The following is a 26,985-nucleotide window of genomic DNA, read 5'->3' as shown; positions in this document are numbered from 1 at the left end:
TTTTTATGTAACTGAAAACAATTTGTTTAATGGCGTTTTTCTAAAATTGACTACTATATTTAACCTAAGGTTGATCAAAAAAGTGTTGATTCTTGGAAACAAAAAAAAAAGTTACCAGGTTATTTAAGTTGGCTTACAAAATTGCCATTAATGACCGTTGGTATAACTTTACCTTCATATTACTGAATGTAATATGTCCTTTTATAGTATTCAAAATTATTTTGACTTTTCTTGCTAATGTATTTTACTTTATTAAATTCTTTCTCATTTAGACTTTGTACTGTAATTGCTTTTTGCTGTTAATGTAATGGAATCTTTTCATTTTCTTTTTAAAATCATTGACTGTTTTGTCAGATTTTATATATATATATATTTCAAAGCACTTTGGGCTGTATATGTTGCATGAATTGCCATTTTACTTGTCATGATTATTGGATTTTTCTTCACTAATTTCTGTACTTGTATTTGTATTGTGAAATGAATTTGTTGCTAATAAAGTTTTTAAAATATGTTTGCCAAAATTTACCGGAAGTTATGAGCATCTTTCTTTTTAAATCAAGAAAACACAACATTTACATCTATGTAGCATAATAGGTATAACAATTACAAGTACATACAAAATACTAACACCCTTTTGAAACATTTACCAATAACAAATAATTAAACTAATGCTCAGAAAGCTCATACTCTATGTGCAATATTTTGAAAGTGTCACCGGAACTAGAATTTTTGTCGTTTCGCCTTTAGGATTGTACGTTCCTTACGTTTTGACGTCAACGTAACGGATCTATGACAAAATCGAGCTGTGAGGTAATGGCTCCTAAACATGCCTTTTCCCCAATGGGCTGACGTGCTTAACATGACCCGGGATGGACCTCTCCCTGCCGCCTGAATTAGCGATTTAGTTCTTTTGTAGTGAGTCAACTGGGGCGTTAAAATAAACAGGTAATCAGGGTCTTTATTTGTTCAAGAGAAGATGGCGGAGTTCTCACCCGTCCTGCCGATACGGGATGGAGGAGGACGATATGCCCAGCCCATCTTCCCGCGGTCCAGGTCCGGTTCCGAGTCTGAAAGCGAACTGTCACAAAGCCTGGCCCGGACCAAGATCCGCTCGTACGGAAGCACGGCCAGCGTCACGGCCTCTCTGGGGGAGAAATACATAGAGCATCGGGTTACAGACAGTGATACTCTGCAAGGGATTGCTCTCAAATACGGTGTGACGGTAAGACTGATGCTCTACCACAGCAGCAATTTGTGCGCTAATATTTGTCTTGATAAGGAATTGGAAATAAAATACAAAACCACTTGTGACCACTTCTCTCTAATTGATAAGAGGAGCTATCCACAGCATTATGCTAATATACTTAATGTGGCCACGTTTAATCTGTGGTCATTGAGAACTCCAGAGACCTTGCTTTGATTATCTTATAAAGTCAGTTAATGAACTATTACCAGTTCTCAGAAGTGGCTATTTTAACTTATGCACACAGTTGTGTTACTGTGTTTAGCATAGTTGATGCAGTATTCTGCAGGCGCACAGGAAGTTGTAACAATACCTTTTTTAAAAAATTCCCCTTCACACAGCGGAAGTAGATAAAAAAAAAAGTTATTTCTTTTTACTCTGCTAGAGCTGACAGCTCTAGCAAAAGTGGCAGTTTTGAGATCACATAATAAACATTCAGCCAGACCATTGCCATTTAAAAAGTGTATATGGGTGGGACATTGCCATCCCATTACACATATCTTTAACAGATTATAAGTTATTATAAGTTAAGAGTTTGAGGTTTGCTTTTGTCCTTCACGGGCCTGGATCACCGGTTTGAATAACTGGGAATCTTTCTCAGAGTTGACACCTCCAGTGACTCCAAAAGCTCAGGGTGTGTGAGCTGGATATGAAATTTAATTAATGGTACATTACACCACAAAAATAACCATTTGCCTGCCAATCTTATTGCTTCTCTCAAAAGCTGGAAAGCTCATACACTGGTATCTTTCTTTTGACTCTACCTTTTATTTATTTTTTTTTTATTTTATTGTAAATGCAGTACAACAACTTTTGGCTTCAAGGAGATTTCACCATGAACGCAGTCACAGTGTCCAGTCAAAGCCCCAATAAATCTAGTATAGTACCATATATACAGTATAGTAAAGAGCTAAAAGAAGATTTGTTTCCATAGATCAAACACAAAGTGCATAGTTTTAGAGCAAGAATATACCACATTGTTAAACTCTTTTTTTTGCTGTCATCCCAATGTGCTAGATGGAGCAAATAAAGAGAGCCAATAAACTGTTCAGCAATGACTGCATCTTCTTGAAGAACAGCCTCAACATCCCTGTGGTGTCGGAGAAGCGCTCCATTTTTAATGGACTGTCTCTGGAGTCTCCTGATGGGGACGGTGAAGCAGCATACCAGGAGGCAGATACACCCTGTATTATGACACAAGATATTGAGGGACCCTCACCACCCTCTTCCCCTCCCCCTGAGGACTCCAAACCACCACAGCCTCAGACTCAACCAGAGGAGCTGTCAGCCAAAGACTTCTTACACAGACTGGACTTGCAAATTAAACAGTCAAAGCAGGCTGCACGCAGGCTAAAAGAAGAGGAAGAAAGGTGAGGTCTTTAACAACTCCCTGGCTAATGGCTGCTTCTTTGCTGTGTTGACAAATACACTCTTTCAGACCACACTGAATACAGTCACTGCCAGGAATATAGTTCTCAATTTTACATGAAAAATTTACACAAATCACTACCTCTCTAATTTCTTATTGGTCTGATTTAGTCAAATAGAGAATCATAAGTGCTTAGTAATTTTGCCACCGGACAACTTTAGAAATGATTATAGTGCTCAGATGCACAGTAGACAGGGATGGTAGGCGGTGTATCGGCTGGATAGCGATAGATGTGTCAGCTACGTAACAGTGTGACATCGTAGCAGTTCTACACTTTTCTTGAATTTTAACAAAAAGTGCAACACAGAAACACAGGAGGAAAATGGTGGACATCCAGTAGTTGGGGTTCTTTTTTTTTTGGCATGTGGTTTAAAAAAAAAAATCCATGTATATTTAAATATGGCGCTGTTGTCGCCAGGTCGCACAGGAAATGATGGCTGTTTCAACCAATCAACAGATTGCAGCCTGTCAGGCTCCACCCTTTTGGGTCGGATCAGTAATATTAGGTCCACAACAGAAGGGTCCCAAAAAATCCGGACAGGTGATATTGGATATTCTGGCACTTGTCCCCCTTTTTTTTTCCAGTGGAAACGAAAATAAATGCATACTGACTGGTCCCTTACTGACCTGGACCAATTGGTGAAAACAGGGCTTAAACCTGACCAGCTGATGCAACCCTAGATCATAATGCATCCCATTTAGCTTGTACAGTAAGCATGAGGTGTGTGTTGAGAAAAGCTTGTGTGTTTTGTTACTATCATGGTGTTTCAGCACCTTTGCCCAAAAGTCAATGATCCCAGCTCGCAGACTAGGAATGAAACTGAGATAATTCAAGCTTTGCAACACCTTAAGGAAACAGGGTCCTGACTCAGTAGATAATTGCCACAAATCCTGGTTAGCAGGAATAGTGTGAAAATGTTCTCTCAGATGGAGGGATTGAGAATAAGAATCAGGGTTTTTGTCAGTCTGCCGTAGTCAGATGGCATGCTTTGCAGCATTCGGGTATTTAGTGGAAGATTTGGCTCGCTGAAGCATGCCTTTCTCACACAGCTTGTTGAGACAGGGAGCACTGTCATGCCTGCTCAGCAGTAAAGTAGTAGTGGAGGCTGACATGTGCCCATTCATATAGAAAAAAAAAAACTACTTGCTTTGAGAGGACTGAGTCACACTGCAGCTGATACCTCTGCAGACATGCACAGTGTTTTCCACTTCTGGATAATTTTGTTAAGCTCATTCTGTTATTTTAAGAGTGGATATAGTTTCCCCCGTAGCAGCTGTGACATTATTTTCCTTCCTTTTGGCATCAAGGTGATATTACTGTTCTGGCAGTTAAACCAGTTCTGCTTTTCATTTTCATGTGCACTTCCCATCCAACAAAGAAGTCACACACTAAAATTTCGTTGGACCGCCTTTAACTCTGATTACAGCAGCATTTGCTATGACATTGTTTCGATAAGCTTCTGGAATGTCACGCGATTTATTTCCATCTAGTGTTGCATTCATTTTTCTCCAAGATTTTTTATTGATGATGAGAGAGTCCAACCACTGTGCAAAGCCTTCTCCAACACATCCCAAAGTTTCTCAGTGGCCTGGACTCTGATGTCTCATGCTTTTAAAGAACTCTTTAACAATTCTAGCCCCATGAATCCTATCATTATCTTGGAATATGCCCATGCCATTAAGGAAGAAAAAAATCCATTGATAGAATAACCAGGGCATTCAGTATATTCACGTAGTCAGAACTTATTCTTTGGACACATAATGTTGCTGAACCTGGACCTGACCACCTGCAGCAACCCCAGATCACAGACTGCCCCCACAGACTTGTACAGTAGAAACCTGGCCTGATGGCTGCATCACTTCATCTGCCTTTCTTCTTACCCTGATGCTCCCATCACTCTGGAACAGGGTCAGTCTGGACTCATCAGACCACATGACCTTCTATTGTTCCAGAGTCCAATCTTCATGCTCCCTAGCAATTTGAAGCATTGTTTTTCTGATTAACCTCACTGATTTGTGGTTTTCTTAAGGATATAGTCCCAATCCCATGAGTTTCCTACACAGTGTGTGGAAATGCTAATATTTTTACTATTAAACACGGCAGCGGGTTCTACTGGTGGTTTTTTTGTTCCATTTGATTTCACAAACGTTGAAGATCACAATCATTAAATATGTTTTTTCGACCACATTTCTTCCTCAGCAGTGATGGTTCCCCACTAGCCCTCCAGTTTTCAATCATGCGTTGGACAGTTTTAGTAGTTTCAGCAATCTCCTGATGTTTTCTTTACTTGATGCCAGTAATCTGACCACTGGATGTGTCTTCCCGCATGGTTGTTTAGGGTTAAATAACTTGTTGCCAGATTAAACATACCCATTCATTCAGTGATTTTCTAATGGGAGGATCGTACCTGTTTGCTTGGATAAGTCCAGATGCTGACTTTTTTTTTTTTTTTTTTTTTTTTTTTTTGGGGGGGGTGTGCAAATAAATTAGAATGATAAGAAGATAAGAGTCAATTTTCTGCTGGTTGTTAATTTGATTTATATTATTTGTTTTTCAAAGTGCAGGCACGATTGTTGGTTTAAGAGCTCAGCCATGTCTCTGATTCCAACCACATTAAAGGCTACTCTGTGAAGCTGCCATGTCTTTAGACAAACAAAGGCTCACTCCGTTGTTTCCACACGGTCCAAGGGTAAACATAGACTGCATACCTTTTCGTCTTCCTGCCTTTGATTAAACAAACCACAACCCTTTTAAACTGACTTGTAGGGATAATTGTTCCTACTTCCTTTGTGACCATCTTATTCCAAAACTCAACTTTTTTTTATGTCTACAGGCAGCCGTCTTACATTCATGGTCATGAATTCACAACTATGTAGCAGTTAAAGAGTTACAAGGTGAATATAGGCCAAAAGACAAATAAAGTCAACTAATTTTCTTATGTTTGTGAATCCCTTAGCATCATAAATGTGACCTTAAACATCATTCAAATATTTTAAAAAGTGCTAGAAGTAGATTAAAAGCATAGTTGAACAAGCAGAACGCATTTTTTTTTTTTACTTTGGACAAAAATGCAAAGAATGTGAACCTGTGCTCTCAGTATCTTGTCTCATCCCTTTGTGTGTTGCAATAACTGCAAGTCAAAGTTTCCAGAAATTGTGAAATCAGTCCTGCATATCAGCTAAAAGAAATTTTAGTCAAATCCAATTTAAACAAAAGCTGCAGCTGTGGAATTTTTGTGGATTTCCCCACATAAAACTCTTTAAGTCTTTACTCCATATTAAAGTCAGGTCTTTGTCTTGGTCATTTAAAATATTAACTTTATACAAAACTTTAAACAAAAAACCATGATTTTAGGTGGAAGATGCAGTTTCTCTTTGTTCATCGCCATTTTCATGTAAAACTGGTATATTTCATCAATGATTACAAACAGCTGTGACCCAAATGTAGCAAAACGGACACAGACCATGATACTACCAACACCGTGTTTACCAAAACAGATAAGATCCTCATACTGGAATACAGCATGAGCTCCAAACAGAACACTCTCCTTTAACCAACTATTTTTCTTTTGGTTCTATTTTCTTCAGCAGCGTTGTTGGGTGTTTATGTATCCTTGGTGAATCGTGGAGGGGCCAGTACTCTCTTTGGAGAGCAGCTGCTTTCTCCCGTGCAAACATTAACCAGGATGCATTGTAACCTGGTGGACACACCTTTTTTTTAGGAGTTGTCTGTGTTATTCGATCCATCCTGGTGTAGTGGTTTTGAATTTCCTCCTTTTGTACAAAGCCAGTAACCTAATAGAGAAAGTTTTGTAACCTTCTTCAACCAAAAGGTTCCATCTTTTTTTTTTTCTTTATTATTTGTGTAAGATTCTCATAACTATCTCTCTTTTGTTTGTGCCTTAATGGACTTATGCAAATGTGTTGTGGAGGTCAAAATTCAATAGATCGCTGTCCTGTAATTAAAAAAGGACACCCACTCAGACATCAATTTATTGAAAATGCCTGACTCAGTGTATTTAAATGAACAATTAATTCAACAGAAAATAGGAAATATTAGATCATTCACAGCATGTAAATGAGCAACTGGGAGATTCTTTGTGTAATTTGGTTCTTAGCTTCTTTTAGGGCTTGTGTAGAAATTAGATATCTTTGTAAAAATTTGGACTTGTTTATTCTTGTTTTCTGCCCTGAAGTTGCTTTGCCTCTTTATTTCTTTTCACACTGTCATGTGGTTGATTCACATGTCGTTGCCTGTTCTCATCCATTTCTCAAATGTAGACTCTTCCTGTTGGTCTTTCTTTATTGCCCTCAGGGCAGTACTCTTCTTCTACTTACCTTTTGTGGTGGTTATATGGTCATTTTCCCATGTGTATATATGTATGTGTATATATATATATATATATATATATTCTTTTTTTATGACTCTCTGCTCAAACTGATATAAATCATAACAAACAGAACAAATTAAAGTGATTAAATACTTGCTGAAACATAGTTCTTAGTGATACAATCAGTTTATTCTCTCACAGGTCTCTGTTGTTGTTGCACTGGGTTTTTAAAAGTCTCTGAGCACAACAGATGTATGTGGGATTAAACAGACTTTCCCCTTATCATGGAAATAAATATTTTTGGAAGCTGCTGGATCATTTTATTTTTTTAGTGAGGGCTCATTTGGAGACTAATTTGCACTGATGATGATTTCTTTTTGGTTTGAATTATTGATCCTGTTTTCCCTCAGGAAGTTTGTTTTACAGTAAAATCCACTTCGCTTTCCTTTCAAAATCTTTCCTCTTGATCCCTTCTTGATGTTTCTAACTTATCATATTTGATCCCTTAATCAATTTGAATTTTTCAGCCAGTTTCTCTGCAGCATCAGAGAAAAATATTTTTCTTCTTCTTAAATGGGCATATTTTCATACTGAGACGGCTTTTTGAACATGGTGGTTTAACTTGACGAGATGCGGGTGTTACTTTTCTCTAGTCTCGGGCTGTGACTGAGAACAATATAGCTGTTTGGTTAGCCTCATCTATTATTTACACACTCACCTAGACAGGCAACCAGAAACACAGAGAGAGAAACAGGGGGGAAAAAAAAGAGTTTAAATAAAAATGCATGTGCTTTTTGTGTGTGTGTTACTGTTTTGATCAACTCCCCAATTTTTTGTCTTTTTTTCACATTTGCAGGAGCAATGAGGAGAACTGCACGGACCCCAAAACATCATACCAGGAGATATAAAGGAGCAGTCTGTTCACACACACATGCAAACACACACACACACACACACCACCACCACAACCTCATTGCTTTTGTCTTTTTGTCTTTTTGTCTTTTTGTGTTTACCATGTTGAACAAGTGTCATTTTGCCTTCTTATTTATTAAAATGCAACTCTTATGATGTATTTTATCATTTCTATTTTGTATAGTTTTACTGGGCGTCTTGAGCACATCTGCCCACCCACTCAGCATTTGCTGTACAGAACACACCTGCTGCATAAGTTCTCACACACTCACACACACACAAAGCGCTAAGCATTTCCAGAAGGATTAGCTTGTTGCTAACCGCTGCTGATGTTCTAAATCTCCTTCTAGAAATAGAATCATTGGAAAGTATATTCAGGCCTTCCTCATCAGTGTTTACCCTGTATGAGCAAAACCCCAAATGGAGGCGAACTGTGGACTTGTCTCATTTTTGCCTCATAGAAGTTTGTTTTCTTTGGTAAAGGTGGGCAGAGAGCTCTATTTTTGAAGCGTGAATGTATTATTTATGTGTGTGGAAAACTGTTTGTAACAGCTATTTTATTGTGCTTTAAGATTCTGTTGGTTTTATTTGGGAGAAATAAATATGCCTTTAAAACCAACGTGAAGATCTCAAGTTTGGTTTGTATCATGATGGAGATCTCTGAACATGCAGATGTCAGCCACTGATGTTTTTGTTGCCACAGTTAAGAACACAGGTAAAGAAAAGTCAATGCTTTAATGTCTCTTATAACTTTAGGAAAAAGTCACAAATATTTACAGTTAAAAATACTTCATATTTTGCCTCTACAGAGATGGAAATGTTTAACAGTAGAGACTTGCAAAGTTGGTGAGTCAGACATCGCCCCCTAGTGGGCTCAAGATGTATTACAGCAGGACAGAATAGAGTACAAGGAGTACAGACAGGATACATCATAAATATATTTTTTGGTAAAGTAAAAAGCAAGAGTACATTAAGATCTTACATACACACTGGGCAAAATATATAATAAGCTAAGACAGGTTACATATAATGAGTATAATTTGACAAAAGTGTATTTGTTGCAAAAATGTATTGAAAAGAGAGCTTATAACAAAGCTAGCATCATACTCCCATAACATTCATTTCCCACTGGAGTCAAGTTGGACTAAATAATTACATCATGTGTGATGATCAAGTAGTGTTATACTTCACTATAATACTTTAGTAATTATAACTCTTTGACTTTAACGTGCAAATTTTATCAGCTGGGTCAGGAAATATTTAAGGAATGACTAAAATTTTGTCAACAATATTGTTAAACCTTACCTCTTTTGGGAATGTCTGGAAGGGTAAACTGGTTCCCCTATGTAGTAAATTTTGAGTACACTGCAAGTAATTTGCCATACTATAGGAAATGATAATTAAGTAGTCATGGCTTTGTGGGAGATCCTAAGATTAAGTCCTGTGTTTTTAGGCCAGAGGGTGGGTCATCTTATTACAAGCTGCTGTAGATCCTCTTGATGGTGTCGCCTTCATCTTTGGCGATGATGCCCTTCTGGATGTACGAGTCAACCTGCTGGTCCATGAAATCCTTCAGCTTGGAAAGGTCATAATCTAGAGAAACAGGCATGGCAAATGGGTTTACAATCTACGATTCAAAGAGGAAGTTCATGAGGATATTATGGCTGGCAGGAAAGATCAGATGTTAAACTGTTCACACACTGTCCTCTTAAGATTGCACACCCAAACAAGCTCCACGGAGGATTAAGGTCAGAGCATGTTTGTCTGATGCTATGAAGACACTACATGTAATCATACAAGAAGAAGGACATAGAGAAATTAAAATGCGGTTTTACTACTTGGAATGAAATAAGTTTTAAATAAACAAATTTTCTAGTACATTCCCTTTCTTAATGCGCTATAAGTATTCACATTGCTCCATACAAGTTGTTGTCATTGAATAAAACATCTCTAGGTTGTGGTTATATTTAGAGATGAACGCTGTCTAACTCTGTGTTATCCATCATGTTGAAGAATTAGTTTTAGAGCAGGCAAGCAGCTGCTGCAGCACCACCACTCCCTGCCCTAACTCAGACTCAGAATGAGGTGGAAACAGAAGGCTAGGGGACAGCCAAAAGCTCCCCCAGCAACCTCTCAGCATTTTTAGCTGTGCAGTTCATTTTTATGCTTGCAACTACAGTTGCTTCGCAGGTGACAAACAGGAGATGTGTGAGGGATTATTTGAATGTGATTACAGGCAGCATCACTTCTTGCAGTCTTGACTGCGAGAAGCTAAGAGCCAAAACCAGGATGTCGCATCAGTGTCCATCTGCTCTGTGGCTAATCTTTGCAGTGTGTACGGACACACACACACACACACACATGTACAAGAGCTCATTAACACACACAAACCCACAAGCGCAAAGTCTGTCGAGACTGTCCTGATGGCTGCTTCTGAGTAAATACAATAAATGGCCCATCTTCCACTCAGTTTCTATGACACTGTTTTAGTTGAAAAGGCCTTTGTTTTCCTCCAGCTGTACTTCTCTCTCCAAAAAGAGAAAGACAACAAGTTTGAGGACTTGACAAGATGAGTTAGAAAAGGGTCTGGAGCTGTATTTTTAATTGTAATATGGAGTCAGAATGAGCAAATTAGGTCTTTCTGACTCTGTGTGTCTGTTCTTTACACCATTATCTGTCTGTCAGTTCCCAGACAGGCAGGCGGGAAAGGCCCCTGTTGTCCTGGACAACCATTCTGCACACTTGAATGCTAATGAGGTGTCTTATATGGGGCAAGGCTAGAGATGAGCTGCAAACAAAACTTCCCTTCTGATCTGGCCCTCTTCTCCCCTCTTCTCTCCTCTTCTCTTCAGAACCATATTCTCAGTGGTAATCTGTTCTTGTTGTTGTTTTCCTCTTTCCTCTGCGTTTAAGATGTGAACAAGAATCTGGGTCAAACTTTGCTTTTATCTGTAAATCCCTGCGTCTATAATTTCTTATTGTTCAGCCTGGATCAGATCAGGCCAGCTACCATTAACAGTATAAACCTCACTGAGCTAGAACTTTTGTTTTCTTGTCTGAGATATCCTACTGAGATCATCTCCAATAGCCTGAGTTGTGAGAACTCATTAGCATTTCGTTCTCCTCTGCTTAATTAAGCACCACCGGGCATTGATTTGACACTGTGAAGAGCCCGACTCTAGCCCTCCCCAGTTAGACGAGTGTACTGCTGTGGGAGAAACTACCACAGCTTTCACATCTCTGCATTCTGGTCCATTTCCTGGGTCACATGCTGCTTCTTCATGAACGCTCACAGTTAAACGTATGGAAATGTAAATACACACAAAAAACAATATCTGGACACTTCTGCATACATTAATAAAAATTTTGTGCTACATTATAGACTAGACCTCTTTTTTAGAGACCAACACACAACCGGGTAGCTGCAACCTTTGTTTTGAAACAAGGCAGCTGTATCACAAGCAATTAGGACATGCTCATTAAGAATAATCCATATTCATGAGAATACAAACACACAGCCACACACTCCTTTAAATTGCAAATTGAGGCTAACAAAAGGGTCTTCACATTTTCTGTACTTTAAAGCGCCACCTTAAACCTGTGTTTTAGAGACATGAGGGTTTGCAAATGAGGATGTTCTTTCATTCTAGGACTTACACCTTAGCTGACATTTGAGAGGGAAGAGCAGTTCAGTTATTATTCACCTACATAATATAACAAATTCAGGCCTGCATGATGCTTTTTTCATCAGTTTAGTTTTTTTAATAAGAGAGCGTGCCTCACCATCTTTGCCGTCTTCTTTGTTGTGTTTCTTTAGCCATTCGATATTCTTCCTGATGGCCTCCAGATATGTCTCTGACTTGCCAGGCTGATCTGCAGTTAAAAGACAGAGAAAATGGGGGGAAGAACTCATGACAATTTTCCTTAATAAATTATTGGACGTTTTAAAGACTTTCACATGCTCTTCGGGAGTGTTACACATAGAAGAGCCTTGATTTTACCAACTAGTAAGACAGCACAATCTTAGATTTATTAATTATTCACACCACAAATTTTTCCTAAAGCAAAACTTAAAATTCTTTTCATTTTGGTAGCAGTGGAAAAACACTGGCAGCCAGAACTGTACTTTTATACAAAACAGCAGCACAATAAGACACATAGCTGCGGGTTAAATAAAAAAAAAGAATAAGAAAAGAAGATAGGCTCAATATAATCCTAATGTCAACTCTCAGATATTTATATGTGACTAAAGCTTAATTACAAACTAAATTTGGATTATGATATCCACCCTAATGTTTTTATAAGCAATAAATGGTGCAAATCACTACAGCCTGTTAATAAAAAGATATCCCAGAGTTAAGATAATATTTTCTTCCTACGCTGTTTAAATAAATGTCTTGTGGTAATCCTGCTCCACGTTTAATGTTGAATATCCCTTTGTGTGCGTGTACATAGATTATATTGACAAGTACATACAGTACAGTGAGCAGGGAGGGAATAAAAAAAGCTATGACAAGCTTTCCGGTTGGTGTTATTGGACTGGCCTAGTTCAGAGACATGCAGGGACTTAATTATGATTGGCCTGGACAGCACTGTTGTTGATTTACGGTCAGTTGAGTGAAAACAAAATGTCTGAATGGAATTGGCCACTGTGTTCATTTTGAGTCAAACGGGAAAATATTTTTGCTTCATTAAAGTGATGTGGGAATTCTGTATTTATTTATGAACTGTGTATTTATTTGAGATGTTTGGCACAAATCAAAACCATAAAACCATTAAGAAAAAAATAAAAATGAGCCATGCAATTCACAAAAGGACAGTTTTTCATTTTGTGAGGGGCACAATAACAAAATTGTATCACATCAATTAAACTGGTTATTAAATCAATAACAAAATTTTAGTCATTTTTCTTCTTGTCGTCAGGATTTGGCTGAGAACTGACTGGTCTCGGATGATGGCTGCTCCTCTTTGGTCGAATCTTTCAGGTTCTCATATTCCTTCTGCATCTTGGCGGCCTCAGCTTTGGTGTTGTCGTCCTCATCCAAGTTTTTCCCTACAGCAAACATGGAGGATTAAAAATTACTGCACAGATGCTCAACATTTTTTTTTTATTATGAATGAAAGATTAAGCTTGCGAAGATTAAAGAAACTGCATATAGTTTGTTATTTGTTGTCTGACAGCTTAGCGGATAAGCTATTAGCTAAACTAGGCTAAAGTCAAAATATTCAAGTTCTCTTTGAGCAAAATCATCTGGAATTCTCTCTGAACTTAGATTTTTGCTTTAAAAAGTCAGAGATGCTTTACCAGTCCCAACCTCAAACGTTTTTCTGTTTACCGTAAGGTCCAATGACATCAGGGGTGCCGAGGGACTTGCCCAGCTTGTTCTTGGTCTGCATGGCAATCATAGCATCCAGGTTCTCTGAAAGGCAGATGAAAAATGGCAAACATTTACTTTAGATTTCATCAACATTGTGTTGTTAGTTCACTTTGCAGGAACTGAATCAAAGCCTTTTGGCAGCGTAATGGTGCCACGCTGCTGCTGTGTGACTCAGAGGGTTATTACTGTTTGAAAAAGGTTTTGAATCTAATCACTGAAAAGAAGGATGATGATTATCATTTTAGTAATAAACATAAGTTTGTGTTTTTCCACTATAATTCCCAATTATTTAATTATGTATTGTAACAAATTATGTGTAGTTTAAAAACAATTTTTCTAGCAATAGTTCAGCTACAATAAAATTTTATGGCACATTTCTCCTTTAGATCTATACTTATCTAATCTAAAAAATGATTTATTTTTTCAAGAACAACAAAAATGAGTTTTTCTTCATTCTTAATATTTGGAATTTGTTAAGTAATCCTCAGTGGTTTTCATTGGGATTAGTTTTCATCAAGGATTACAAAACAGGGAGAGACAAACAGATCATATGGCGCAACAGAACGGGATTAACAGATGGGGGTTACTTTTTTCTTTTAATGGGGGAGGCAAATGTTCTAGGGAACCACACATCCAAGAGATAAACTGAAATGATCTCCTCTGTAGTTCGTCCACTTATTTTGTACATATACAAACATACATTGTTTAAATCAGTCAAAAGCAACTACAAAATGTTTTCAAGTGTTTGCCACTTTCTCCTTTCATAAGATGAATTATGAGGGTAATTAACAATATTTATAAAACATGTGATGTATGCCGTCACAGTAAGTGAAAAAGGCCCTCTCCAGCTCAATGAGCTAATACCCTGTAGGACAAATTCTTAGTACTGTAACACATAGATTTTGGTTATTTGCTCAGAGGAAAAATGTGATTATAGATAATACTACACTTGTTTATGACAGATATAAATCAGGCTTTGTGTGCTGATTAAAAATATGAGGACAGAAGGACAACAAAGTCCAAAGAAAAACAAGAAGGCTTGACTTCATTTCTTTAACTGAGAAAAAGGAGCCTTGTAATTTCCTTTCTTCTGTTTTCACTCCAGCGTACTTTTTATATCTTATTATCTAACAATCCCTACTCTCCTCTGCTCTTTCTATGAATACAATCCGCCTCCTCACACCTGTGAAAGCTCAGTGGAAGCCCACTCTTATGTCCTTTTCCTCTGCCCACAAGAACACACACATCTTCCTCCTCCATTCTCTTCCTTTGCTATTTCTCTCTCTGTCTTGCCATCTGCATCACACATCAGCAGATAACAAATGACTGACAGCTCTGTTTATTCAGTGGTGTACCTTGGTGACATTACTGGAGCATCACAGTCAGTTGGTGGGTGATGGGTGATGATGAGGGGGGGTGGGGGTAGCATGTTGCTAGGCAGTGGTGGAGCTCCATTTGATTATTTCTTCACAACCTGCACTACATGGAGCCAGAGGGGCTGCCATGGGAAGTCACATGTTTTTAATGGTATATGCCTGTTTAGATCCAGTGTGTAGCTGCAGCAGTGGTCATTTGCTCTGCTTTGTGGGACAACAATGGCCAGCTGCTGCTACAGACTAAATCTAGTAGGTCAACCTTAGTAACACTGCTGGATATAATCATTGTAAATTTATCCTACTTAGTTAAAGGAGTTGAGGGGTCACTAGGTCTAGTGAAGTGCTTTATAAATACAATCTATTTACTATTTAGTAATCATTACTGAGTTCTAATGCAAGATTTAAAAACCCAGAAATAAAAAGACATCATCTTGCACTTTGAAGACTTGTTATTGACACTCTCTCCATTTAATACCTAAAATGTAAATCTGTAAAAACAATTATATTTTAGCCTAAGATATAGCTACAATTCAAGCTTTCTGAGACTTTTCTTTCAATATTTCAACACCATAAGAACTGTAAAGTGTGGCTGGAAAATGTGGAAAATCTAAAATGGCTTTTTAAAAAACCTGATAAAGATCTACATGTCTGACTGAGGATATCATTTTTTTTTATCTAGTCTGGGACTGGATGTCATTTAAACAAAGGAAAAAAAAGGCAATCATATCATCCAGAGAGAGATGAGTTGGGTCTGGGTTTCCCTGAGGCTAACGCACAGAGATGACAGCTGTCCTTTACAGGTGGCTGACCTTTCCACTGGCTACTGATGTAATGACTAGCTATAAAAAACACAAGCAGCCAGATTTATACAGAGTGTCCCTGATAATAATCTGCCTGTGCAGGTGTCACACTCCACTGAATCAACTGAGAGGCATTATTAGTCCAAGTGAACACAATAAGAATACAGCAAAAATGAATATTTTTTAACACACAAAGACATCAGAATTTAATGCAGTGAATAGATGAATGCCTTGGTCCTCAATCTTTCATCATCACCCTTCTTTACAGACATGCAGGACATTGTTGAAATCAGTGCTGAACTTAGAAATTACACTGTTGGGGCTAATATTCTGAATCTGTCTGATCATATTTAAAGTAAGGATCTTATCAGCTACCCACTGATTAATGTCAGTCAAGCCATCAGTTAAGGAAGAGTACAGCCCAGGTTTCAGCATAAAAATGGTAGAAGATGTTGGCAAACTTGTTAATTAAAGTGATCATATAACAGACACAGAGTAAGACCCCAAACAGAATCCTAATGCATGCAGTATTTTATCCTACTACCACTTCCAAGACGAGGCTCTAGATATAAATAATTTGATTGATGCATTTTTAACATTGCTAATCATGTTCTCCCGTGTCTTACCCAGATATGACACTCCTTCCTCAGGTGTGATGGTGCCATATTTCACCATCATCTTCACAAAATCAATCAGCGTCTTCATGATGGTGATCAGTGTCTCCCTCTCTTGAGTGTCTTGATCTGTGAAAGCAGAGCAGATAACACATTTAAGACCATTATCTTGGATTGGAAAGTGGTTACTATGGTGCTAGTGTAACCACATGTATTTGGCTGTGGTGGTCATATTGATTGGATTATAAAATATAAGCTCAGTGAGTGAATGTTGTGCATATGGACTTCCTAGATGTATAGGGAGCAAAGGTGGGGGGGGGGACTCAAAAAAACACTGACTCATACTGGAAAAACATCGCCATGACTACAACATCAGTATTCATTCCTTGTGTTGATCAGAGGAGCTGCTATCTTTGCATGTGTTTCTACCTGAATTGAGGCTTTTGAGCAGACGGTAGAAGTTTGGGAAGTATTGCAGGTCCTGGAGCCCATCTTCAGGGCTCACCTCATTCCCCTCCTCTCCATTTTTGTCCCAGGTGTTATCCACATCTTCATCTGCATCTCTGTCCACCTCATCCTCAATCACATCATCATCACTATCTTCTTCCTCATCCTCTTCATCATTGTAGCGTCTCCTGGGTGGCTCCCATATGTCCTGGAAACGACAGAGTTTTTATTATTTTTGCATCCACCTTTATTGTTTTCCCAATTAACATGAACGTGGCTTATTTGCAGGGTTTACCGTGTCGGAACCTTGGTTATCCTGCTCTTCCTTGTTGTTTTCATCATTGCTCTCAATGTCCTCAATTTCATTATTCTTGGCATTTTTGGTGATGAGATCCTGGAGAGCCTCAGCCACTTGGTACTCCAGAGTATCTGCCTGATTTTCTGTGATCTACAGAAAGACAAAGAGAAATAGACAGACTAGCAAAACGCAAAAGAACAACTTAGCATGAAGTGACTATAAAACTCTGTATGTCACAAATTGATCACAATAACTGAGTGATCTTTGTGAGAGGGCAGTTTGGGCATCACCAAACTACTTACTGAGTGTCAAAAAAGTAATTCACAGCTGAAATCTTGGAAAAAAAAGCAATTAACACATCTATTCATCTTCCATTGAAAAAAAAGGGTGTGTACAGAGAGACAGACAGAAGCCCTGCAGAGAAAATGTCATGCTACATGCTGGGTTGGATTCAATAAGACTGCTGGAGGGGGAGCACAAGCTCAGAGCTTACCAGCCCCAGTTTGAGCAGTTTGGAAACAATCCTGTCGAACACGCCTCTGTCGTCTTCCTCGTAGATTTTGTTGGCAATCTTCTGCACAATGTCTTCAGCTGTCAGAGGGGTGCCATCAACTTGACGGAAGCTTTCTGGGTCATCTGCAAGGAGATCACAAATGTCATTAATGATGCTCCTCATGGGGTAACAAGCTAAACGCATTTGCTTTAATTCCTAATCTACTTGACAGAAAGACACTTTTTTCTAAAATTTCTCACATATTGTCAGTTTTCATGATTTTTTTATATAGCTTCCACAATTTTATTATTCACACAAGCCAAAAGTGATGCTAAAATCTTAGTCATAAATTTTATACTCTCCTACCTGGTCTATGTTTTTTCTTTTTTTATTTATTGAACTGTAAAATTCTAAACCTGGATCTGGACATGAAGCCTCTATTTCAACAGACTGAACATTAATTACCAGTAGTAAATACGTTCCCATGCCTTATATCTAGCACACTCTTGCATAACAACCCCTGGTGTTTCTCAAAGTTTAAACACAATAAGCATAAGCTGATTTTTTTAACTTTTTTTTTTGCTTGTGTTGGCAAATTGAATCATTATATATGTAATTTACCTTCTATTTTTGACTCACAGGAGAAAATAAGAAATGAAATCTGCTTGCCAAATGTAGATGAAGCGTAATTTGAAAAGCTTTGAGTCATTGCTGGTATGACTGCATGAATCAAGGAAGTGTAGCACTCAGCGCTTTGTGTCTGAGTCACCTCACCTCACAGAGAGCTTCATGGCTACTGATCAAATTACATGCAGTATACCATGAGCCTATCTGAGGAAATCTACTGAGATAAACACTAAACACATGATTGGGTTTGGACTTGTAAAAAATTAACTCTAACTGAAAAATGTTTTAGCTCAAACAGATCAGAGTGCTTGAGAAAGCTGTTCTGATATTATTTTAAATGAGGCCCTGTTTATCATTTCACATAGAAAAGAAATGAGATTGTAATGCCCAACCATGACATTTAAAAGTCTTCTGTGAAAATAAAAAGAAAAAGCTTGTACCATAGCAGAGCACAACAACCACGGTGACGGAAATGGAGGGATAATCTTTTTCTCTTGGTTTCACGTGTCCAGTCTTTGACTTATTCTATCTGTCTGTGCTGATCCTCACCACACACGTGTTTCCTCTGCCTACTGTTTCTTAAAATGTCTGCCTAGTGGCCTGCCAGCTACAGACAAAGCCTGTCCTTGATGATGGGGGAGGTAAACAAGAAGAGCGTCCGAGACCTATTATGTCCATTTTAGAGCAATATGCATGTTGAGTGTGTACCATGGTACTTGCCATAGTCCATCCCATTCTTGGTGGAGTCGTAGTCATCAGCAAGACGTCGATTCTTCGTAGAGTCTGATTCATCAGGAATGTATTGATCCTCCTTCTTCACATTTGCCTCAGTGGTCTCTTTTGACTTCTGGCCGTCAGCCAGAGACTTGAGCATGGTAAAGTCATCACTGTCCCTCTCTGACTCTGTGTCCTTGGAGGCAGCAGGACGTTTGATTTCTGTCAGGCAGAAGAAACAAACTCATTAATGTTGAGGATGAGAAACTCTCATATTTCCATGATTCTAGCTATCTCTCCGTATGGATTAGGTCTGTTTTACAGGAAAGACTGCAACCTGAATCTGCCCAGCTGAAGGAAATTAAGTCAGTAATTGATTGACAATGAGGCTTCCTCTTACCAGCTGACTGTACTGCAGCCTTCACGCTGTCTGCCTCAGCAATCTGGGGAAATGACAAATATTGAACACATAATTTTCACTCAGGATATAAGCTCTGATTACTAATGCTTGCTAGGCTAATACCCAGGTTGTTTGACAAGTGATCATAAAGCTCATTTGGCCGGATATTGGATGTGGAAAATTAACTATGATGCATGAAGACTAAGGACCTTACCTGCTCTTGTAGTGGCCTTTCTTCTGTCAGCTGTCTATTGTACACAGTCTGGTCTGAAAATAAAGAAAAAGAAAATGAAATCCTAAAACTGGTGCCTCCAAGGAAGCCAGACTTTTAGGATTGAAAATGCACCTTCAACACAAACAAGTTTTAGAAATACTGGTTTTAATTCTGTCAATTGAACACATTTTATCTTTCAGTCTTGATATGATGTGTTTTTGCTGTCCTTACTCTCCACCAGAGGCAGAGCTTAATCGGATTATCAAACAAAAGATTAAACTGTTGCGAAAATAGATCACAATCGGCCTTAAGCGTCCAGGCGCAGTTAAAAACACCACCATTCGCTGTGAGCTGGAGCTGAACTTTAAAGCCACTGCTTTTTGCTCTATGATGTTTTTTTCTCAACAGGTTTACAATTAAATTAATCAGAATTCTACAAACAGAATTGAAAGAACTGGAAAACATTTAAAAAAAGAAGAAGACGAAAAAAAAAGAAAAAAGAAAACGTGTGCAAAATCTAATTTTTGTGCTCTTATATTAGTGTCTTTTAGTGGCATTTTAAATTTTTCTAAAATAATAGTTTGATACTTTACACAACTACGCTACCACAATTATTTGGACTCACCATCCGTTGAGGCTGTCGGTGTGGGGAAGGCAGATATCTGGCTCAGTACATTCAGAGCAAGAAGACAGAGGAGGACGAAAAGGCCAACGTATTTTGACGCCATTCTGAAATAAGCTGTCTCGGAGCTCCCAGGAGCAAGTTAACTCCTGGTTGTCTTGTCTGGGGAGTGGTTCCCTGGAAAAACTAAAGTGCTGAATGTGTGGACAGCTCCGCTCCGGCTGCTGGTGCTGAAACCGCCGCCAAGGCTCCGCCTTGGGCACCCGTTCTGTCAGACGTACCAGGCGGGGAGGGGCTGGGCAAATCTCCGCTGTACCCTGGAGCTGTTGACGCGCCGCGGTGCTGAAACCAGGTCACCTCTCTAATTAAAGCCAGATAAGTAAGGAGGCTCGTCAAGCCCCGTGTGAGCTACAGCATCACCTGCCAAAGCAGTGATAGAGCCCACTACAACAAGACCTGCCCCCATCCGTCTTAAAAGAGGAGGAGGAAGAGGAGGAGATAAACGCTGCAAGAAGTGTCCATGTTTTATGTAACGTCTCAATTATGTCCAACTGAAGCAATAGTTATTGAAACATTTTTGTCAAAAGATGCAAAAATAAACCTAAATAGTTTTCTTTCTAATATAATTTTCCTCGTATATGGTTTTAACCATCATTCAATCAAGTTTTCATAAAGCTTTCAGAAAAAATGTGACGATGCACTGGTATTAAACATGTTTTTACTGTTATATGCTTAGTTTCTTAACCATTACACATGAACTATACAGAGATTAAACAAAAGTGCTGAGGTAGATATCTTTTGCAGCGTAGAAGCAGACAAAACGCCCATTTCGTGCGTCATACACAATCTGCGTCATGTTTGTAGATCTTCCACTGTCCAGTCAATAGCAACCGATATTAAAACGGTAATTGAGCACACAAACAAACGAAAGATATATCGGGACAGTTTTATGAGTGCTTTACTTTTGTTTCATAACCTCAGCCTGCTGTTAATTTGATGTAAGCGTAGGTGTGTGTCTCTTAAGAGTAATCCTGCAGGTGCTATTTCCAGTCCTAAATGGCTTAATCTCTAATTTTCCTTTAATTTCAAAGTTGTTTTATTACAAAAAGGGGAGGATTCAAAAGGATAACTTCCTTGATCTGGAGTTTTCTTTTTGATCTTTCCTTCTTTTTTGAAAAAACAAAGTCTTGAAATTGAAACATGAAATGAAAATAAACCAAATGTCATGAATTTGAAATCTAAAGCACGTTAATGTTTCATTGATGGGCACCATCACTACAAGCTGTTTCTATTCAACAAGAAAGACATTAGTAGCATTAGGGCATATGATTTGAATGATGTGGCACCACCACTAATCCTCTGGTTTGTGAAAGCTTTATAAGAGATTAAAATGCATCTTGGTCAGTAATTGGACAAACCCTCTTTCAGAGAAATCATTTCATTCATATTTACCATTTTGACTGAACTAAGTTGAACTCTTTCCTTAATTTCCTCTGTGAGCAGGATGTCAATGTTTTAATGCTTTTCAATAGAAGCTGAGAAGAGAAGATGTTCTCTCTCTCTTGTGCACTTTAGAAGCGAAATAGTGTAAAATGACTGCTTGGTTTGCGTTTGTCATCCAGTGTCATGGTTCAAATTTATTTTACATTAGCACACAATACAGCAGGTTAGTGTCTGTAGATGATGCAATGATTCACTATGTTCTTTTTCATTTCTTTGACCTTGTCAGTGTGTAGATGTTGCTTCAGTGAACTCATAGTGAATGCAACAGTCATCAAACTATTGGCACTAAATTATGGATGGCAACAAATGAATTATGTACAGTTGTGGAAGGATCTGGTAAACTACACAAATAATAACAACTGCATGCAACATGATATATTCTCATAATATTATCTCCCCAGTGAATAAAATAAATACAGTTAGATCTAAAAATAACCAATGTCTTACCACAACATAACAAGTTCAAACTGCTCAAATGTTTTGTTAGACATGCATCAAAATTAGACATGATTGGACCTGCAGATGCTTTAAAATATTAAAATGAAAGCTGCTCTGTCACTGTGCTCTGATCAGAGCAGGATGGGATGTTTGCCACCTTCTGTTGGATGACTGTACTTCCTGCTTGCCTCAGCAGTCTAGAAGAACAGGAGTCATGCCAACAGCAGAAAGCTTTATGTGAAATTAAAATACACCAGCAGATACTCCAGGAAAATCAAGTAATTGTCAGAAGCAGTGATAAGGGGAACATGAGAATTTGCAACCTTGCTTCACATGCAGAACATGCAATTCTTATGAACATATTCACTACCAATTCCTCACATTTGTAGTAACTTTTATTTATAAGCAAGTGAGTCAGTTGTGGACCTCTTCTCATTTACAATGACGACCTGGCCAAGAGGCAGCAGAAAGGAGCGACACGGAAACGATGAAGACAGGAAAACACAAGCCAAACAAAATCACATCACAAACAATACTGGTAGTGTAAAAAATACAGTAACAAATAATAATTTAGCAACTAAAACAAGTGCAATATACAGATTACAATAAAAAGTAAGAATTTGAATCATTTGAATTTCCACATGAATGTTAGAGTATGTCTGCTCTCAGTCTGCTGCCATGTGCAAAGGGTAGTTCACCACCGACATCTGGTGAATGATAGATGTAATTACACTCATTCTCTTACAGTCCAAAAACATCCTGACTTAATATGTAGGAAAAATGGAGATAGAGAAAAAGACTGCCATCATGTGTTTACTTATTGTATCACAGCTTATTAGGGCTTTAGCTTGATAAACATTTAAAAAAATATACACAGTATCAGTCAGAAATCACATTAGATGGGAAAGTGTGTCCAAACATTTGACTGGTAGTGTACATATCACATACAGATTCACACAATGGGATGATGAGATCATGGTTATAGACCTGAGAACATAAAAGATTAGCACATATTTCCAATCTCAACTCAGAAAATGGAGCAATACTTTATTGTTCTTTTAATTACAGGCTTTGGTGGCATAAAATAGGCAAAACAAAACAACCATGTCATCTAAATCTAAATGTAACTGTTACCAAACTTCAATTATCGTATTCAAATTTCTGGAAAAGAAAAGTTCCTGAACCCAGATGTGCATGCTTAGTTGACCTGCAGCAGCCGCAGTTCAATAAAGTGATGACCAGGGTGAGGAGAGGCTTTGATGATTTCTATGTCTCTGCTGATGTATTTTGAAGCAGCGATGTCTTCCATAGAGGGCAGTGATTTTTTTTTCTCAGTTTTCACCACTCTGTAGTGCTTTCTTATCTGCAGCAGAGCAGCCTGGATACCACACCAGCATGCAGTACTTTAGCTGGCTCTCTATGTTTGTGTGGTAGAAGGCCACCAGCAGTTTCCTCTCTGCGTTGTGCTCTATCAGTAAGTGCAGCATTTGCAGTGGTGGGGGCTGGCTTGGAGAGTTTCTCAGAGAAGAAGACCAGGTTATTCACCAAATCCCAGCCTGACAGGATCTTTTTTTAAATCTAATCCCCATAAACTGACTCATCTCCACTATTGTTGAGTCTAATGAGGATGAGTAGACTGGAGAACAGCCACAAGTGGTAAGGTAGTACAGGACTGGAGCCAGCACACAGCCCTGGGGTGCATTAGTGCTAAATGTATTGGAAGGAGGAGAAGCAGTGACCCACCAATGACCTGTTTTAATTAAACAGAACATTAGTAGCATTTAGATGATGATTTGGGTGACGTAGCATGCCACTTATAATGCTCTGTCTGATTAAACTTTCATACAGGATTGACCTTCAGTCTTTATAATTTTGACTAAACTAAGATAAACTCTTTCCTTAAAATGTGCATCAGATCAGACTACTGACAGCTTCTAACGGCTGAGATTAGCAACATCAAGTGGCATAACCTTCATGCAGTCCTTCATCTAAAAGTTTACATAATTTATGATTGCCCCCTCAGGATATTGACATAAAATCAGTTGAAAAATAAAGTATTACATCTCTTAGTTTTGAAGTTTTACAAAAGATGATCTGGTTGTTAATAGGTTTTAAAATTAGGTACAAACTTAGATGGCAAACACAATGGGGCTTTTTATGCTGAGTCACGATTTATCCACTAAGAACTAAATTAAAATGCAAAAGCAGGGCATGAAAAACTAAGAGCAGCCCATGTTTTAAAAGCTAATCTAAGCTGTGCTGCCATGCTTTTTTTTTTTTTTTTTTTTTTTTTAAGAGTTAAGACTTTATTTTGTCAGCACTTAAAAAAAATGCCCATCTTTTACATTCTGGTTCTGCCTCTTGGGTTAGTTTTTGTTTCAGTTCAATAGCAATATTTTCTGTTAGACTAAATAAATTAGTCATGGCCTCTGTTTTAGTTCAGTTTTTGTTTAAAGGTCTTGTTAGATTTCTGTTTTCAGTCTTTCTTCCTGATTTTATTGTTATTATCCCTCTCTATAGTTCAGCTTTGATTGCCACATCTGCCCCTTCTTTGTAATTATTTCCCACAGTATAAATACCCTTTGGTTTCTTTTTGCTCCTTGCCAGATCCTTGTCCATCTTATCATTATTTGTCTTGAAATCATTGTTTATTATGAGTTTTGTTATCTAATTCTACTTTTGCTTATCCTGTCTTTGCAGCACCTATCATTTCTTTAGATTCCTAAGCCTTCTTAGTTCTGCATTTGGGTTCTTCCTCTTCATCACCTTTTAGCCATGGCTCATGACAAAACTATAAGTTTCAGGCTCTGTAACTTAGTAAACATTTTAAGTACACAAAAAGATATGCAATTAGGGATGTGGGGATAAGCTTTAAAGCTCAAGATGGTCTTTAAATTACATCCACAAATGCATTTTGTCAGGGCCACTAAAGACTGTAAACTATACTGTACAGAATCTGGTTAGCCTCATACTCTACTAAATAATTCAAATCTATTCAGTTTTACTTGTCAATCAATGTACAACAATCATCTCAAGGCACTTTACAGACGTAATCAATTCAAGCCAATTACCTGTGCTCCAATCAAGCAAATCCACATTAGTCCAATTTATAATAACTGTGTTAATACAGGCCAACTGCTAAAATATAATTGCATGTCTTTGAATCTGAGCTTTTGAATCTCTTTAAACAGGGAGGAAAAACCTCTGGCAGAACCTGACTCAGGGAGAGCGGCCATCTATTGAGGTTGGTTGTGTGGAGAGGACAACAAGCACCACAACTTCTAGCCAAGGAGTCCTGCTGAGAGAGAGAAGAGAAATAGGAGGACGGCAATACTGTCATGAATTCATGCATGACAAAGAGCAGAGAGACGGAAAGAGGAGGAAGTGCTCAGTGTATCATGGGAAGTCACTCAGCAGTCTATTGCAGCATAACTAAGGGATGGCTAATCACCGCTAGTTATAAGGTTTATCAAAAAGGAAAATTTAAGCCTAATCTTAAAGATGAAGACTGACCCAAACCCAGACTGGGAGCTGGTTCCATAAGAGAGGGGCCTGATAGCCGAAAGCTCTACCTCTCATTTAGAGGCTGGAACCACAAGTAAATATGCCGTCTGAGAGCAAAGTGCTTTGTTGGGAAAACATGGAACTATTTTTGATGTACGGTTTGGTCATGAAGAGTTTTAATGTGGGAAGAATTTTAAATTCCATCCTGGATTTAACGGGGAGCCAATGAGGACAAATATATAAAAATTCATTAAATATTATAATATGATGTTTAAAATAAACATTTCCTCATGAGCACTTTCAGTAAATGGTTGGAACATTGATTAACGTTGGCTAAAATTGGTGTAATATTCAATCTTAGAGAACCACATGGTGTCACACTAGAGCTGCAGAATATCAGTTCAAGTCAGAACAAAATGACTCCTGAGTTATCCTGTTTGTGGAAAAGTTTTAACCAGAACAGAACAGATTGCAACTCCTTTGTAATATGTTCCTTTTGAATTTGATATTTGAGTTACATAGTCATTTAACCTAATATGAATAAAACAAACAGAGAAACATGGGAATCATAGCTGGCTGTGCATGTGCTGAGCTTGTGCTTGGGGAGGGAGGTGGTGGGGCAAACCAGTAATATGGAATTTATTTAAGTTGTTCTTTTTCTTTGTAAATGCCCTCTGACTCCCTTTTTGGGAAGTCCTAAACAGAGGATTTCTTTGGGGAACAACATAGAGATTGAAGGAGAGGAATTTTCTCTTTACATCAGACTTAGGGGAATTCTGTTTGGACCTCAAAGATTATCCATTTCAGCAGAAATTCAGGGAGGGGTGTGCATTTGATACACCATATATTTGAAGCTTTCTTTTGACAGTGTGTAGGGTAACACTTTATTTATTCAGTTAAAACGCCTGCAGTTATTTGGGAGAAATAGATTGCATCCAGTTGTATAGTCTACGTGATACACAGGTATACGCCGTATACCCACTAGAAAAGGTCACAAATTTCCGTATAACCACTAAAAAATGCTCAAAGATGCGTATCAACATGTTTCGTGACATAACTTTCACTTTCCCGGTCATAAATTAGCCACGAAGCCGCCCGTTTAGACCATGAGGAATTCCGTCAAAAGTGACGTTGAGAGAAAACAGCTTGGCCGTCTGTGCTGATCCTGACCTGCGTTCCTTAAAAGCTGGTGGCTGGTTGCTAGACAACCGCGAATTAAAGAGTGGCGGATGAGAGGAAGAAGAAGATGCAGCAGCAGCAGAAAAAGAAGAGGAAGATGATTTTTTTGGCCGTAAGAGTAGTTAATAGAGAGGGAATGCAGAGAAAAAACATGAAATGAAAACAAAGTCAAATCACACTGTTTTAGTGTGTCAGTGAGTGTTGCTACTGGTTCTGTTTCCACTGTTACACACTACAGTTACACACTTACGGGCGGGGAGGAGAGCCTGACGCTGTCGTCCAGCCTGGGCCGCGTTTCAGAAAGCGGGTTTAGTGAAAACTCAGAGTTGGTCAACCCAGAGTTGCGCTTTAAACTCAGTTTGTTTAACCCGCTTTCTGAATCGGGGCCCCGGTGAGTGGAATTCGTGTGTTAAACAGCAGGTGATTGGCATATTAAATTATATAAAACTAGCTAACTAAAGTG

The 26,985-nt window shown here is 38.4% G+C and overlaps 2 protein-coding genes across 4 annotated transcripts; one reads left to right on the top strand and one right to left on the bottom strand.

Moving 5' to 3' along the window:
* The first annotated feature begins 777 nt into the window (after positions 1-777).
* lysmd2 (LysM, putative peptidoglycan-binding, domain containing 2) lies at positions 778-14,857 on the top strand. 2 transcript variants are annotated; one of them, XR_006009999.1, is made up of 4 exons: positions 778-1,222; positions 2,261-2,613; positions 7,860-8,147; positions 14,843-14,857. XR_006009999.1 is itself a non-coding variant. In XM_041982874.1 (3 exons), the coding sequence occupies exons 1-3, from the start codon at positions 977-979 to the stop codon at positions 7,909-7,911; spliced, it is 651 nt and encodes a 216-aa protein (XP_041838808.1). In that variant the 5' UTR covers positions 778-976; the 3' UTR covers positions 7,912-8,534. The 2 variants fall into 2 exon arrangements, 1 of the variants encoding a protein (XP_041838808.1); XM_041982874.1 differs by lacking the exon at positions 14,843-14,857 and having other exon boundaries at positions 7,860-8,534.
* scg3 (secretogranin III) lies at positions 8,060-20,347 on the bottom strand. Of its 2 annotated transcripts, XM_041982601.1 has the most exons (14): positions 19,902-20,347; positions 19,277-19,329; positions 19,063-19,105; positions 18,669-18,884; positions 17,322-17,464; positions 16,826-16,978; positions 16,513-16,738; positions 16,096-16,212; positions 13,252-13,335; positions 12,858-12,968; positions 11,699-11,788; positions 9,394-9,508; positions 8,477-8,480; positions 8,060-8,147 (listed from the first exon to the last, which is right to left on the bottom strand). In XM_041982601.1, exons 1-14 carry the CDS (start codon positions 20,002-20,004, stop codon positions 8,136-8,138), a joined length of 1,470 nt encoding a protein of 489 aa, XP_041838535.1. In that variant the 5' UTR covers positions 20,005-20,347; the 3' UTR covers positions 8,060-8,135. The 2 variants fall into 2 exon arrangements, with proteins under 2 accessions (XP_041838535.1, XP_041838545.1); XM_041982611.1 differs by lacking the exons at positions 8,060-8,147; positions 8,477-8,480 and having other exon boundaries at positions 8,637-9,508; positions 19,902-20,346.
* Between the last annotated feature and the right edge of the window lie 6,638 nt (positions 20,348-26,985).

Source organism: Melanotaenia boesemani, chromosome 1, assembly GCF_017639745.1.
Source record: "Melanotaenia boesemani isolate fMelBoe1 chromosome 1, fMelBoe1.pri, whole genome shotgun sequence".
NCBI lineage: Eukaryota > Metazoa > Chordata > Actinopteri > Atheriniformes > Melanotaeniidae > Melanotaenia > Melanotaenia boesemani.
Note: the sequence above shows the minus strand (reverse complement) of the source record. Positions and strands in the feature narration are given on the sequence as shown.